Source organism: Mercenaria mercenaria, chromosome 8 (genome assembly GCF_021730395.1).
Source record: "Mercenaria mercenaria strain notata chromosome 8, MADL_Memer_1, whole genome shotgun sequence".
NCBI lineage: Eukaryota > Metazoa > Mollusca > Bivalvia > Venerida > Veneridae > Mercenaria > Mercenaria mercenaria.
In genome coordinates this window covers 80,677,546-80,693,676 of record NC_069368.1, presented here as the reverse complement: position 1 = coordinate 80,693,676, position 16,131 = coordinate 80,677,546, and the positions used below count along the sequence as shown (strand labels likewise).

The 16,131-nt window shown below is 34.3% G+C and overlaps 2 protein-coding genes across 2 annotated transcripts; both read left to right on the top strand.

Moving 5' to 3' along the window:
• The first annotated feature begins 8,958 nt into the window (after nt 1-8,958).
• Nucleotides 8,959-11,191, top strand: LOC128559118 (lim and transglutaminase domain protein ltd-1-like). The gene is made up of 4 exons (XM_053550256.1): nt 8,959-9,177; nt 9,304-9,624; nt 9,970-10,205; nt 10,567-11,191. The coding sequence occupies exons 1-4, from the start codon at nt 9,133-9,135 to the stop codon at nt 11,189-11,191; spliced, it is 1,227 nt and encodes a 408-aa protein (XP_053406231.1). The 5' UTR covers nt 8,959-9,132.
• On the top strand, nt 11,168-15,008 carry LOC123565591 (uncharacterized). Its single transcript, XM_045359450.2, has 6 exons — nt 11,168-11,876; nt 12,443-12,611; nt 13,266-13,409; nt 13,692-13,822; nt 14,276-14,488; nt 14,869-15,008. The coding sequence occupies exons 1-6, from the start codon at nt 11,589-11,591 to the stop codon at nt 14,914-14,916; spliced, it is 993 nt and encodes a 330-aa protein (XP_045215385.2). The 5' UTR covers nt 11,168-11,588; the 3' UTR covers nt 14,917-15,008.
• The last annotated feature ends 1,123 nt before the right edge of the window (nt 15,009-16,131 follow it).

The window sequence follows — 16,131 nt, the reverse complement described above, 5'->3', positions numbered from 1 at the left end:
ATTCCCTGTCTACTATGGGGCCAGCAGTTGACAGATCAAGGTTACAGGGATAATACCATACCCTTCACACCACACTTATTAATTAATCAATAATTAATTCTTGTTACTGGATATTATTTCAAAGGTTCTTTCTGATATTATTATTATTATTATTTTTATACCAGATATCTTCGTTTGGACTACATATCAAGAACATATGTCTTCTTTCATTATAGTTCAATAAACGGACTGAGTAATTATTTGTTCTGTTTCAGTAATGCCTAGATGTCCTTTAAATCATACTTTGTCACTTTTGTCTAGTGAGAAAGAATGTTATTCTGTTAACATTGTCTTTTTCAATCGACGTTGTCTCCAAAACCGACTGCTGAAAATGAACATAAATAAACTACTATTCCCTGTATATACAGTGTTACAGGTATCTGTGTTTCAAATAGGTGCGGAAGTTGTCAGGCAAATGGCGTACAAGTCACTCCGACTATTGGAACGTACCTGCCTGTTGTTGTTTCTCTACCATATATGCTTCAAATCCATAATTTTCTATGCACTGCACAAATATTTTCTTCGTAGTAAGTGCGAGAAGGGCAACCTTAAAACCAAGTGGTGATTTTTTCATATCTCGCAGCAGACTCGCAATAAATAAGATTTATGAATCTTTGCAGTTTCTTGATATGATAAAATATATATGAGCATCCCTCTCATGTTTACCGTCCCGCGCGAACCAATGAATTATTTGAGCCGTGTCATGACAAAACCAACATAGTGGCTTTGCATCCGCGCAGTCTGGTCAGGATCCATGCTGTTCGCTTTCAAAGCCTATTGCAATTAGAGAAACCGTTAGCGAACAGCATGGATCCTGACCAGACTGCGCGGATGCGCAGGCTGGTCTGGATCCATGCTGGTCGCAAACCCACTATGTTGGTTTTTTCATGGCACGGCTCATTTACTTTTATTACATAAAAATGATAATACACTGGTGTAATAAAGCTTTGACGTCGATGTCGTTTATAGTGTAGGAGACGTTGGTCAAATTGACTTGTTTATCATAGTTAAAGAAAGTAGAATTTTTGATGTTTCGGCAGGAAAAGCTAACTTGTGATAAATAGAATATTACATTTGTTACTCTCTACATTGAATTTATTAAACTCGTTGAATAAAATTGATAAAACGCATTTTATCATTTTATTCAACGAGTTTAATAAATTCAATATGAAAAGTCACTCATGTAATATCCTCTATACACTGGTACAAAGCAATTTTGTTTTCAGTTGGAGACAAAAATTATTGTATACGACACTTTGTTCCTATAAACATCTCACTGGGGCATTTGGCCATGCATTTACACTGAGCGTACAACACACATTCATTGCTATCACATACCCGTCTAAAAATCTAAAAATAAAGTCCTTATGAATAGCCGAGGAGCCAGACAAAGTCCGAGTAGCTTATATATCCACCGTTTATTTAACTTCATCTAACAAAAGAAAATGCAAGGTAAGGAAAATAATTCTATGTGATTCCATACCTATTTGAATAGGTATTTGCTTCCCTTATATGTAATTCATTAGTTTAACACACTGCTTCTGGCTATTCCTCAGCGCTGGATTTCCATATTTAAAATCTACATTCTTAAACTTTTTCGGTAGAAAGTCACATGGCTATCAGTTCAGTAAAACTATTTTAATTTAAAGTGAACATTTTAGAGTAGAAGATTAATTAAAGTTTTCTAAATATGGTTCTCGGGCATAGTTATTATATTAAAATTATAAATGATTTGTTATAGCCGCACTATTCTGAGACACTGCATTTTAGCATTTTTATAATTGTCACTACACTTCCCTCTGGTTTTGCGTAGGGATTTCATGAAAATTAGGTTTCAACTATCCCAAAGGACGGACTTGTTCGATATTTGTACTGTTTTGTCATGCCCTTACCGGTGTTTCTCTTGGTACCCATGCTGGCTTCTGCAATATGCGGTTAACGGCTCCAATGGTTCTGAGTTATGTATTTGTACATGAGCATATCTATATTTTGTATTGTGTTACTGCAGATACTGGTACGGTGAGTAATTAGTATATTTACTTTGTCATGTGATATACAAACATGGTAATGTTTCAAAGGCTGTCGGCATGGTTATGATGAAGTAATGGATATGTACGTACCTTAAACCTCTGATCACTTATTTATGCACTTAATGTTACATTTTCATTGGAGATTTCTTTTAAACATGATTTCTTTTTCACCACGCTTGGTAAAGATAGTGTTTGTTGTAGCATAGGAAATGATATACGTTTAAGAAAATGGCGAACTTCATTAGAAATGCAAGTTTGAAAAATTATTATAACCTCCCCTTTGCCTAACTCACAAACTTGATGCTGATAAAAATTATGACTTTTTTACAATTATGAAAAGATATATTCATAATTTCTGGAAGCAAAAGTATCCTATTAAAACTTAAACTAGTTTTATCTGTCGAACTTCAAGACAAAAATTTCAGGCTAAATAGCATTTTCTCACGGGGTTGCGCAAAAATGGATTTGTTAACACTGATGTATGTTAAAACATAAAAGGTAGAGGTAGATATCCCGGAAGCACAGGGTACCCTAAACACAGCCATAGAGCCATGCATAAGAAACATAGTTATATGAAAAGTCATTCAATGCATTGTGCAAACATATATTTGTTTAAACACATCATGGCAAACAATTAAACATTAATTTGTCGTTAGTATTATTGTAAATCCGTTACTTGGAAGAGTCCTGATGAAGCTTGTTAGCCGACAAAGTTCTCTAATGATAAATAACAGTAGTAGAGAGTGTCGAGTATTGCTACTTAAACTTTTTGTTCACTGTGAATTGACAGAGAATTCTGGCAAAAGATATATACAGATTTGTTTGTTGTATGCAAAGACAGTAAAGATAATAAACTTTTTACTAACAGTTCTTCGTTCTTAAAATTCATTAACGAGTTTTGATGAGTATAGTGTGATCGTAAAAGGTGATTGCACGTTCAAATTTGTCCAGCATTTAAAACATCGATTATACTGGTTCAGATTTGCTTGCGAATGTGTGTGTGTCTGTGCATGCGTGCGTGCGTGCGTGGATTTAAATTACACACTAATTCCTAGTTACACTTGTTATTACATTATTATGGCTAAAGTCGATCGAAAACTTGTGAGTGTTTCTGTACCACAGAAAGTGTGTTATCTTAAATGCATTAGCTTAAACAGTTTCTGGTTGTCATAACGGTACAAGTTTTAAATACAAATGGAAAGTACATGGAAAGTATAAATATAGAAGCAAGCATTTACAAAAAAAAAAATGGTCATTCTTAAAGACGACAATATATTTGCAATGTTAAAAATACCGCCTGTTAGTGATCTGTATACTAGTATACAATAACGTCAGGGTATATTATAGATGGAAAAGTAGGAATATTAACAAAAAAAATAATACCAATTATTGTTAAATCTATATTTATAGTCATTTCCATTGGTCTAGATGTAGTCATATGATCAATGATAAAAAGTCGTATTGACTCAAAAGCGGAGCCAATTACACGTATTGGCCTCCAGCTGTTACGTCATCACGGTTTAACGTCAAAACAATGCGACGTCGTACACAATTTACCAGGAAAAATGACCAAAGGTTGCAGCTATTTGTATTTGATTTTTATACTTATAAGTAGGCTGGATTTGATAATAAAACAATTGTTTTATTCGGTCGATATATGGATTCATCGGTCGATATGTGGATTCGGTCGATATGTGGATTCATCGAACTGATAAAAGCGATATCAACTTCGGGCTGCGCCCTTGGTCGATATCGGTTTTATCAGGTCGATCAATTCTGCCTCGAAATTCGATGATTTTTTTTAAATTTTAATTCCGATTTCCGAGTTTGTGCGAAATTCAATGTAAGCGAAATTCAACGCCATTCTTTCGAAAATTTGAATTTCAATCTTCTACTTCTAACTTGCCCAAAATATGCCGCCTCAAATTCCAACGTTTTGAAATTTTTAAGTCTTTTTTACTCTTACACGATCGAAATCTAATTCAAGCTCGAAATCAGTTTTCGACAGACTCGATGTTCAATATTGGCTCGAATAAAACACTGAACATTTTAGTTTCGAGCTTCGAGCAAGATCCAAATTCGATGCAAACTTGAAATTCTACTTTTTGAAATTTTGGATTTCGATCCTCAAGCTGTTTAAAATTGACTATTGCCTGTAAACAAAATCATATTATGGAGCGTTCACTAATTTATAAATCCGTACATGCGTGCAGTTTAACGGGTGAGAAGAAATCAGTTTTTACCGTTAAGGAGCTTAAATTCCGTAAGAATTGACGGAAATATTCGAGAATGTTCGAGTCTTGCTGATAACGAAAAAAACATATAATCATCTGCAAAATGCTTAAAAAAGACCATTTTCTTCTTCACCTAGAAAACTGAAGTTAATACGAAACAATAGCTAAATGAATATAGATTACTAAGTCGTTTGCAATGGTGTTAAAAGGCAAATAAGAATCTATTTATTCTTTGTTAAACAGAAGAAATTTCAGCAAACTGGTCATGTTTTACTATGTATCTAATTGTAGATAGACAGACATAAAGTATACGCAAAAAAATACCATTTTCTTTTAAATTCATTTTAAAAATAAAATATTCATAAGAATGACAATGCATTGAATATTATCACATCGTTTGCAAAGCTAAAATACCTATAATACTTTTTCCATAAATTTAAATGAAATAAAGAGCTCCTTCTTTGCGCTATATTAAATATTTTCACTCGTGCGAAAAATCGATGGGTCTAATTCTCCCATATGATGCTCTTAGATATACCAAAGACTGCTTGCGACAAATATTATTAAGGTAACTTGACGTGAAACCAAATGCGTCACGAAATTGGGTTGGTCACATAATTACTCAAAGACGATATGCTGCTACAGAGGTCTAAAGATCATTTTTAATATTAAATAAACATATTCAATTGTAACATGCATTATTTATAAATATTAACAAATTCTGAACTCACCATGAAAACAAGTTACATTTTTGTGACATTTTGCGAAAAAGTTATGTATCCAAACTGAAATACGATTATTATATCTCTCATTCTTATTGAATATATCCATTAGTGTCTCCACCTATCAACAAAGAACTTATCCTCTGAGTTTCAGCTATTGCTCTGTAATTTGTATAAAATCATAACACTTTAATAATGTGTTGCAAATAAATTCAGTAACAGGCATATGCAATCCAAAAATATGTTTTCGTAAAACATCACCCAGTCCTAGAACGAAATAACCCAACATAGTGATTATTGGGTATATTACATTAAAGTTTTATGACCCTTGCATGTTCAAAAAGAAAATCTCATCAACTGGTTCTATATTGTTTGGGAGGCACAGATAAAATCAGAAAACAATACTTATCAATTACATAAACATACATTAATATTAGTGGCCTAAAGACCCTCACTTTCCATAATTTCCATGTCAAGTCAGTGAAGTTATTTGAAATCGAGGGTTATTACATACAGTATCAAGCACATTTGAACTAGGACACAATTGAAAAGATGTAAAAGTTTTATTAAATTGAAATACAAACAATGTAGAATTACTAAGAAATGAACACAGCACTCAAAACTCTAAATATGTGAGGATGTAAAGTCTCGAAATAAGAAAATAAAATACTTACATGTACTTGGAACCTTTTTAATGACCCTCATACACCAGGCAGGTTTCAACATTTTAGGGTGTCAAATATAGAAATTTATAATTTACCAAGGAAATTCCAGAGCAAATAGCATAAAACTCAATACATAAGTTCTTTTGTGCATAGGTGGAGCACCTCAAGTACATATTCAAAGATATGAGGATATAAATTATTTTCAGTTTGGATATATAACTTTTCTGCAAAATGTGCACAAAAAATGACTAGTTTCCATGGTGAGTTTCAGAACATTTGATTTTATAATTTTATAAATTAAATGCATTTTTACAATTGTATATGTGTGTATTAATGAATAAAATGCATCTTTAGACCTCTGTAGCAGCATATCGTCTATACGAGTAAATAAATGTGACCAACCCAAATTTCGTGACGCCATCTTGGTTGTCCGTGTCAAGTTACCTTAATTAGTGGACGCTCGAACTATACATTAATTACCAACATATAGACTCTTTTGGAATTCTCACCATCAAAACATGAAAAGTGTATGTGTTTACAATTGTATAGACATTTTTGGACATATCAAAATAAATTATATGCACATTTCTCATGTACTTGTTCCCTGTACAATATTACATATTTGTTACCACGTAAAACAAGTTACATGTGATTGTGTAAGACAGTTTAAAAACCCCGCCCGCTTAGCTCAATAGGGAGAGCGCCGATCTACGGATCGCGGGGTCGTGAGTTCGATTCTCGGGCGGGCCGTATGTTCTCCGTGACGGTTTGATAATATACATTGTGTCTGAATCCATTCGTCCTCCACCTCTGCTTCATGTTTGGAAGTTGGCAGTTACTTGCAGAGAACAGTTTGTACTGATACAGAATCCAGGAACACTGGTTAGGTTAACTGCCCGCCGTTATATAACTGAAATATTGTAAACACAAAACAAACAAACAAACAAAATTTATTTGCAAAGGAATAATTGATAAAACCAGCAATACAATTTAGGCACAGTTTCATATACACTCACAAAGTGACGTCATAATGCATGGGTTTATTACTTAATTAAATGTTATCGGTCTTACATAAAAGAATATATATTTTTTCATATCTATATCTTGCAGTCTCAGAATAACACTATGCAGATACAACACATCATATGCACCTAGAGTGAAAATGTTACACAAATATTGGCTGATATAGACCTGATGTTTACACACTAAAATCACATTCTGTAAGGAACAGATTATATTATATGGTGAACTAGTCAATAAGTGTTTTATTACATGACACCGTTATATTTTCATATTCAAATTTAACAATAATTACATTTTATTGAACATTGACATACACACTCTGGAACTTGAATTCGCAAACTACAGGCCTGTTAGTAACCTATCGTTTCTGTCAAAATTAATTGAAAAAGCAGCTCTGTTCAGGCTCAATGATCATGTAAACAAACACAATCTTCTACAAAAAAAAAAAAAACAACAAAAAAACAATCTGCTTACAGGAAAAACCATTCTTGCGAATCAGCATTGTTACGTCTTGTAAGTGATTTACTGGATGCTATGGAGAAGAAAGAAGTTACGGCGCTAATTGCCATCGATCTCAGTGCCGCCTTTGATACTGTAGATCATGACATTCTTGTTGATGTGTTAAACCTATCTGCGCCCCAGAAGTTGTCGTGTAAGTGTCAATTCAGCCATGTCATTTCCACGCCAATTAAATTGTAGCGTTCCACAAGGGAGCTGCTTAGGACCGTGGCTATATTTGACATATGCGGGGACACTGTTTGATGTTATTCCGCCGTCGATTTCAGTTTACGGCTTTGCGGATGACCACACTGCTAATAAACGCTTTAAACCATCATCTCCAACAGTAGAATCCCAGGCATTACAAGAACTTGAACAATGTGTTAAAACAATCAACAACTGGATGAATGAAAATCAGCTCAAAATGAACACTTACAAAACCGAGTTCATCATGTTTGGTAGTAGGCAACAGCTCTCTAAGTGTTCAACTGACAAAATATGCATTGTAGGTGATGAAGTGAAATCAGTGAGCTTTATACGATATCTAGATGCATTTCTGGATGAAAACTTGAATCTAAAAGAGCATGTAAAACGAAAGTATAGATCAGCAATGGTCAACTACCTCAGAATAAAATGTATCCGGAAATATCTTACCAAAGAGGCTACCGAAATTCTTGTCCTGTCATTGGTGATATCCCATTTAGATTATTGTAATGTCATTCTGTATGGTATTGCTCAAAGCGAAGTAAACAAAATGCAACGAATTCAGAACATGTGTGCAAAACTTGTCCTAAATCGAAGAAAATATGACAGTTCCAAGCAAGCGCTGTATGATCTTCACTGGCTACCAGTCAAAGCCAGAATCACATTCAAAATGCTCACGTACATGTATAATTGTCCAGTTGGAAACTCTCCAGAATATCTTTCTGAACTTCTCATAAAACAAACACAGACAAGGAACTTGCGTTCTTCAAATTCCGTTACTGGGTGTTTCGTTGTTCCTTTCAACAAGCGCAAAACGTTCAGCGACAGAAGGTTTGGTACTGTTGGACCTAAACTCTGGAATGAATTGCCTCTCGAAATAAGGAACTCAGACACAATAGATGTTTTCAAAAAGAAGTTGAAAACTCATTATTTTGGAAATTACTTTGCACTCTTTTAGAGACTGTGACTGTAATTTTTAAGAAATTGAAGTAACGTGAACTGGATGATTTTATTGTATAAATACATTCCAATTTGTTTGTAATAACTTCTGGACATGTCGCAATAACCAACTTATTCTTACTTAATAACAAACAGCTATCTTACTGTATCTTAATGTTCTAATATTTTATTAATCTTATCTGATGCCTGATCTTTTGTTTAATGCTTACTAAATAGTTTATTCACAATGATATTTATGCCCATTTATATCATATTTCATTTAAAATATCTTATTTTTTGTCGTATATTTTATGTTTTTGTAAAACGCCATTTAATATGTTTTGCGTAAAAATAGGCGTATAATCAAATAAAACAGTTTCAGTTTATCACTGCATATTTTTTTTATCTTAATCATTAACCCTAACATTAAACATAAATACTAGCCTTAATGAACACTGAGAGCCATTCAATTGTAAAATACTGGGTCATTATTCAAACATAGAAAACAGAGATAACAATCGCCTATTCTGCGTTAAACAAAAGTTAAAATTTAAACAATATGTTCACCTACAATAAAACAGTGAAACCTGTAATTTGATATACGAGTGATTCGTGTTTTTTTCCCGATGTTTTTGATATTTCAGTAGGGCATAATAGTTCAAGTTATCACCACTATTTGTATGTGATGGGCGTGATTTTTGTTTTCTTAACATTGGAAACCGTGGATGTAGATAGGACGGAAATGAAGCTGGACATTGTTTAAGGAAAGTCACATTCAATGGGTAGTGGAATTTCAGCTAGACCTTCGGTTATAATTGATCCAGTAAGTTGAAATTGACTGTTTATGAAGGAATGTATTATGGCATATATATTTTTATATTTCTCAAGTCTTTATTGATTGGGTTTAAGGCATTGTTTACTATTTATTCATTTTAAATGTTTAAATCAGATACGAGTGTCACGAACGAAGGGCAAATACCCGCCCCCATTAGCACCAAAATGGTTTCTACCGGATATCCGCCCACTGGTTCACGCGCCAGAAACGGATGACCCTGACAGTCACAGCATCGATTGGTACGCCATTGAACGTTCACTGGAGACGGAAGTCGAGGACGGCGTCGATTCAGATGTAGATACAGTCCGGATAAGACCTTTATCTGGGATTGGAAGTAACAGGACAGATTCTGGGAGAAAGAAAATTCGTCAAGCACAAAGGCATAGACATAAGCAGATACTCTCTTTTGATGCGATTGATCAACATGCAAAGTCTGTAAGTAAAGAATTATTTAACACTCTCAAAAAGTTATGCAGCATTGTTTTCTTTGTTGTTCAAGTTAAGAATAAGTATAACGTATAAAGAAATTATATCTGTTTTACGCATTCAGGCTAGAATAAAACGAGTTTTTCCCATTATAATTCGAATTTTTAATTAAAAGTTTTCAGAGGAGCGATGGTCTGGTTTTATGTGAAACCTGTATTAACTTTACTAAAAAGCAAACTCAAGTGTAAGCAGCTCCAGGCTTTCGTCACAACCAACATGCAGGTAAAACAATTAATTTAAATAGTTATTGTCCGAATCAAAGTGTTTTATGGTACACATATTTATCATTTTCAGGCACTACCTAATCATTCAGTAACGTTTGAAGAGTTAATTAAGTACCTCAAACAGCCTATTGACGAAGGACTACACCCAGACACTTGTCTAGTTCGTGCGTTAACAGTCTGGTTATCCAAACAAGACAACAGAAAGTCAAAATACCAGCACGCGGATGTAACAACACCCAATGGTATTATCCAACACTTGAAACATCAGACATTGTCGTATACAGAAGCTTACACCCTCATATGCAGGTAGAATGTTTATGAACTGTAACATATAACATGTACATAACTTTAGACTGATTGATTGCATTACTTTCGAAAAATCAGTCAAGATTACTTTAGAAAATAAAGTAGTGACCGTGACGGGACCCGATACTAACATTCTATGAATTCTACTTGTTAATCATTTTTGCAAAATGTTAAGTTAGTAATTTAAACAAAATGTGTTGCTGTAACCCATCGTCCTCGACTTAGGCTGGAAAAATCACTTTGATAAGTAATTATTACTATTTCTGTCATTCATATAAAAGATTTTCTGACACTGAATATCAACTGCTACATGAATTATATATTTATCGTATTCACATCTGATGAAAAGATGTATTTTCAGAGGAGCTGGAATTCCAACGGTGATAATAACGGGCGTTGTAAAAGCTGGTAAATACAAACCAGGCGACATTATTGATGAGGGTGCACGTGATACTTGGTGTGCAGTACATGTAGATGGGAGCTGGCAGCTCGTGCACCCTTTCTGGGTGTGCAGAGGTACATATGGCAAAGAGAGAGAAGGTTGGGTACAAATAGAAGACGATCCATTTTTAGCTGAAAAAGTTGCAAGAAGAGAAAAACAAAAAGAAAAGGATGTATTTGTATTTAATGAAGAATTCTTTATGCCTAAACCAGAAGTATTTATATACAGATGCTTTGCTGATGACAAACAATGGCATTTAATTCCAGAAGAGAAGACATTAAAGTCTGTGGAGGAATTTACAAAATTGGTGTATATTTCTCCCCCATTTTTTAAGTTCGGACTTTCATTAGCAAGTAATCCATTCTGTGTTCAACCATCTATAAATGGAACAGTTATCATAGAAATTGTGGCACCTAAAGACCACATTCACGCGCTGAATCTGGGTTATAAAATTCACACCGAGGAGAATGAGACCCAAAATACATTTCAATATAAAAACCTTCTGCAAAATAATGCGCCTTGTTATAAATTACAGAAGCAATGACAGATTTGTATTCGAGGTCCGTCTACCGTTGGAAGGTAATTATCGATTCGTGATAACAGGGGGATTCAGTACAGAACTGTGTAATTTATGTCGATTTAAACTGGTGTGCACAGAAAGTATTGGTGAATGGTTTGTTCCCCTGTTACACCCGGAAAATGATGGCTGGGGTCCTGGACCACTTACCGAAAAAGCAGGTCTTCTTCTACCAACAAAACCTAGTGGTTTACTGACAGTGCAGTCGCGGCAAAATTCCGGGGTGAGAAGAAGTTCCTCCGTGTTTTACCACTTAGCAACACTAAATTTCCAGATAAACAAAGCTTTAATCAGGAAATACGAATACACTGTAGAGATTGTTCCATCAGTTTTCATTAACACGAACAACATCGATTCCATTTTCATGCCTAATGGTGAACTAAAAGCAGACGTTCATTTAAAGCTCAAGAAAGCAAAACCTGAACAATACCCAGAGGAGGAATTTCCTGTTCGTGCTCAGTTTTCTAAAGATGTTCCTACACGACAGTTTACTGTACAAGTAATCGGTAACCTGATTGGTGAAGAGTGCGCGGTGCTAATTAAAGCAACAGAGATGGAAATAATGAACAACCTACGCGTACCAAAGAAAGGATCAACGAAAGTAGTGTGTTACTATCTTCTATCGAATGCGAGCACATTCTTTATTCGTGAGGTAAAGGCATCCGTCTCTTTCTACGGTATTTATATATAACAGTAACTTTCCATCATGATAAACTACCTGTCGGGTATTTAAAGTCAGTCCCTCTTTAATTTATATCACCCCATCGAAATGGTGTTAGGAAGCTGGATTGATATTAACTCTTTTTAGCTCCTCCGTCCGTCAGTCTGTCCTTTCATCCGTTCGTTTAGGAGGATTTAAACCTATAACTCTGATTTCACTGAAAGGGTGTCAGTATAACATGATAACAGGACTCAAGTTCTTCATCCTGGACTTTTAAAATCGTCTCCCTTTTGTATCTACTTTGACACATTTTTAAAAATGTATGACAATAAATTATCAATGCACTTTTAAAGCAATTTTGGGTATTACTGTAACTAGATCAAAAAAAGATGGACAGTAAATAGATGAAGTTAAGGGCTTAGAATCCATAGCTCTATTTTGAATATTTTTGAAATAGCCATTATAACGTAAGATGTAGAAGCATCAAAAACCATTATTCTACTTTTGTAAAAAACAAAAATCTCTTTCGTACGATATTCTCTGCTATTTTTTATTAGCCAACAGAAGTAAAACTGTGCAAAATGTCGCTGCATGATGCAATGAATACACATGACGTCGACAAGATCCAGAGTGCTATGGATAAATGTCTGAAGTTTAGGGTGCCTGTTACTGATGACACTATAGCTGCTGCCGAGGCAAGGATAGAATATCTGAGGCTGAGAACAGGTTGATAACAAAACACTGTTAGATATATCACAAGGCGTAAAAGATAGGCAATGTTCACATTTACTAAAGTATTTTATCTATAGAAAATTCTCAAGTGCGATTAATTTGGCTACAATAGAAAACTTCTGTGTACGTAGCGCTGCATTCACAATCAAATGATATGTAGCAACAGTCTTTTGTTAAAAAAGGCTACCAGTATTTTAGCAGTGGTACACATTTATATTGTAGCAAGTTAAATAATTATGAAGTGCGTATTGTTTGTAACCTCATACGGAATATTGCTTATACACAAAACATGTTTATTTTGAGTTTACATAAGATACTTTCTTTTCAAATATGAAATTTGGGCGCAATATATCTTTAAAGTAAAAATACAAAAATGACCAATTGTATCTGAAACACATTTATACGTTTTGCTTAAAAAAGAAACTTAAGTTTATTACATTTCAACATTCTATTCCTATTCAGATAGTATGAACATAAACACATATGTCTCAACATGAAACACGGCGCAGGTATTATTGACGGGAATCTTTATTCGAATGAATACCAGTTCTACCTTCAGTTTCACATACATTCGAGAGAGTAAATATACATCATATCTACTTACAACTTTTCGTAGAATGTTACTAACCCGAAAAAATGTGTTTATAGTTATAGTTGATAGTGTGAAGCGGCGTAATATTGCAGTGGTAAACGAGACATTAGGGCGTGTAGTCGGTTACAGATACAGGGAGGCGCTTGTTGCAGAGGTGGAGAAGTTGTTGGCATTCAGGAAAGAATTGCACAGCCTTCAAGGTAACATAGTTATGTTAATCTTAGCCATGAAAGGGTTACACATTTTACACTTAATCTATAATGATGGATACAATTTTAAGCAGAAATCGCACCTGTGTAAGTAATGAAATAAAAAAAAAAAGTTTGACTAAAGATATTAATTTTTCTGCAGCTTGACCTGTCCGCTTAAATGCATCGTATTTTATTGTTTTGTCTGATCTTGGATTTTACCGAAGGAACTGGTTCAAATATTCATACCGAGGAATAAATACAGGAGATTCAGTGTTTATCTGGATTTCACAGGTTATCCTCAAGGGCTACCATCACTGCGGGAAGCCAATGAAGAACTGTACAAGTTGACCTCGCCAAAACCATCCGTTCACAACACCATGAAAGCCTTGTGCATCCTGCTAGGGTATGACGGTAACGTAAAGGTACAAATGAACCGTTGTCTTTAGATAGTAAAGATTTCAGCGATACTATATACTAGATTTTCTAACATAATTAAGCATATCCGAATGTTTGCAAGCATTCTCAGTACTAATAAATGTTTACTCCTTGAAATGCTACTATACCAAAGATTGCATTTGACCTATATATTGTTAAAAAGAACTGAAATTCTTGTATGTATGATAATGTACGTTGTACAAGTCAAGATAAATTCTATGTTCTGTTCTGTTTTACCTTATTTAAAATATTACGTGTATTTGGAGACAAACTGTTTTGCTAATTTTTCTCTGGTCGTATCAGGTTTTAAATTGACGGGCTTTGTTGAAATAACTCTTAAGCCGCCTCTGTTTTAATTTTGTGCTGAAGTTGTCTATACTAATCTCTGTGTATTGGTTGAAACGGGCAATAAAATATGAATTAACTAATTTGTCTTTAAGGACTGGAAGTATATACATAAACACCTGAAAGTAACTCCTGATAAATTGTCAGAGATGGTAATTCTGAAAAGAATGGAGTATATGTCCGAACATTCATTTCCATGGCACAAAATGGACTTCAAAGTACTTCAGCGGGTATACAAGATTATACACGAGTACCCATTTGAACAAGTGAAACACGTCAGTCTGGCGGCAGCTGCAATTTATAAATGGGTACGAGCTTTATTTGCCTGAACTCACTTTTAATCATGGTGTTTAAAGATTAAAGAAATCGTAAATACTTGTAGTAAACTAAAATATTTCATGAAGTTCGAAAGACAGCGACACGAGAAATATCTTCTCATCAACACAAATGGGAAATTAAACAATCTAATATAGAAGAAGGGGTATATTTGTTTATGTTCTATAATTGTAAAGCGACTTCTTAAACAAATATGTACAAAGTCGAATTTGTGTTTGACAGTATCAACACGATCTTCGTTATACTTGATTGTGCTTCTCCAAGATGATTAATATCTTTTATTTATTGATACTTTTTCTATCTCATTTTCGTGTACATTATCCGAGGCATAAAAAGCAATGTTATTTTTCAGATCGACAAGATGTTGAACCGTGCAAAACATGTTCTCCGAAGTCAGTAGACAGCAATAAGATATGGAGCAAGATAACACTTTGCCTTGTCGCATATTTGTGTTATGCATCTAATTAATAAAGAGTAGGAGAACCGTTCTAACTAAAGTGTTTTCTTTTTTAGTATAAGTACGTCTAAAAGAGTTAAACCTTCACAATTTAGCGTGATATACCAAATATATGCCGGCTTACGCGCTTTTATTTGACTACACTGCACTGCTATATATGTTGTTGCCCAACGAATTTCAGTTTTGAACTTCATCATCAGCATGTGTTTCTTAATAAAATCTGTAAAAAGATCCTTTGGTAGCAAAGAATGCAACCAAGAAGAAAAATAGCAGACTCGGTTTGATTGAGTCTGTTCATGAGAGATAATGAAATGTGCAACACCTCTCACGCCCTCTAGCACCGGCTTAAGCGGAACTCTATTACACATATGTTGAATGGACTCCATGATCCCAAAGGACCAGAAAATATAACAACAATGAATCCAAGTACGGGGAGACTTTTTACAGCCGCCACACGGCACTTAAAGATTGCTGTTGTGATAGTTAATAAAATCTGTAAAAAGATCCTTTGGAAGCAAAGAATGCAACCAAGAAGAATAATAGCAGACTCGGTTTGAGTGAGTCTGTTCATGAGAGGTAATGAAATGTGCAACACCTCTCACGCCTCCTAGCACCGGCTTGAGCGGAACTCTATTACACATATGTTGAATGGACTCCATAAATGGAACCTTTATTTAAGGACAATTGTATTAAATCATGTCTAGGTTCTGATTGACGTTCATAATAAAATTGCAGATTTTATTTACTTCTAATGATGATTGTTCATTTAACAATCATAGCTTCATTGAAAGTTTGGTCTTTTACCGGACCCACGTATAACAGTTATCTATACTTTAACTGGTTTAAAATCATCAAGCGTAGTCAAAACTGTAAATGAAATTACCTTTTGGTGAAGATTAGTTTAACCCGTTTAAAAATTTTAAAACTAGCAAAATCAAAAGTCGGATGGTTAAACTCTTTTTTTATCGGTAGGATGGTTAAATGTCGAAAAGAACATGTCCATACACGTTTTTAATATATTTAATAAACGTAGATTATTGTCCAGGTTTTAGACTCTTCATAGAAAATTTAACTGAAAACTAAATAAAGAAAAATATTACGCCTCTCCAATTAGTACGGAACAAGCTATATTGGAATCGTTCTGAAAGACGAAAAAGT

Excerpts from the sequence above, each read along its gene's own strand:
- LOC123565591 (XM_045359450.2), top strand. The coding sequence starts at position 11,589 with ATGCCTAATGGTGAACTAAAAGCAGACGTTCATTTAAAGCTCAAGAAA. Across the intron at positions 12,612-13,265 it reads ATATCTGAGGCTGAGAACAG|TTATAGTTGATAGTGTGAAG; the intron begins GTTGATAACAAA and ends ATGTGTTTATAG. Across the intron at positions 14,489-14,868 it reads CAGCTGCAATTTATAAATGG|ATCGACAAGATGTTGAACCG; the intron begins GTACGAGCTTTA and ends GTTATTTTTCAG.
- LOC128559118 (XM_053550256.1), top strand. The coding sequence starts at position 9,133 with ATGGGTAGTGGAATTTCAGCTAGACCTTCGGTTATAATTGATCCA. Across the intron at positions 9,178-9,303 it reads CTTCGGTTATAATTGATCCA|ATACGAGTGTCACGAACGAA; the intron begins GTAAGTTGAAAT and ends TGTTTAAATCAG. Across the intron at positions 9,625-9,969 it reads TTGATCAACATGCAAAGTCT|GCACTACCTAATCATTCAGT; the intron begins GTAAGTAAAGAA and ends TATCATTTTCAG.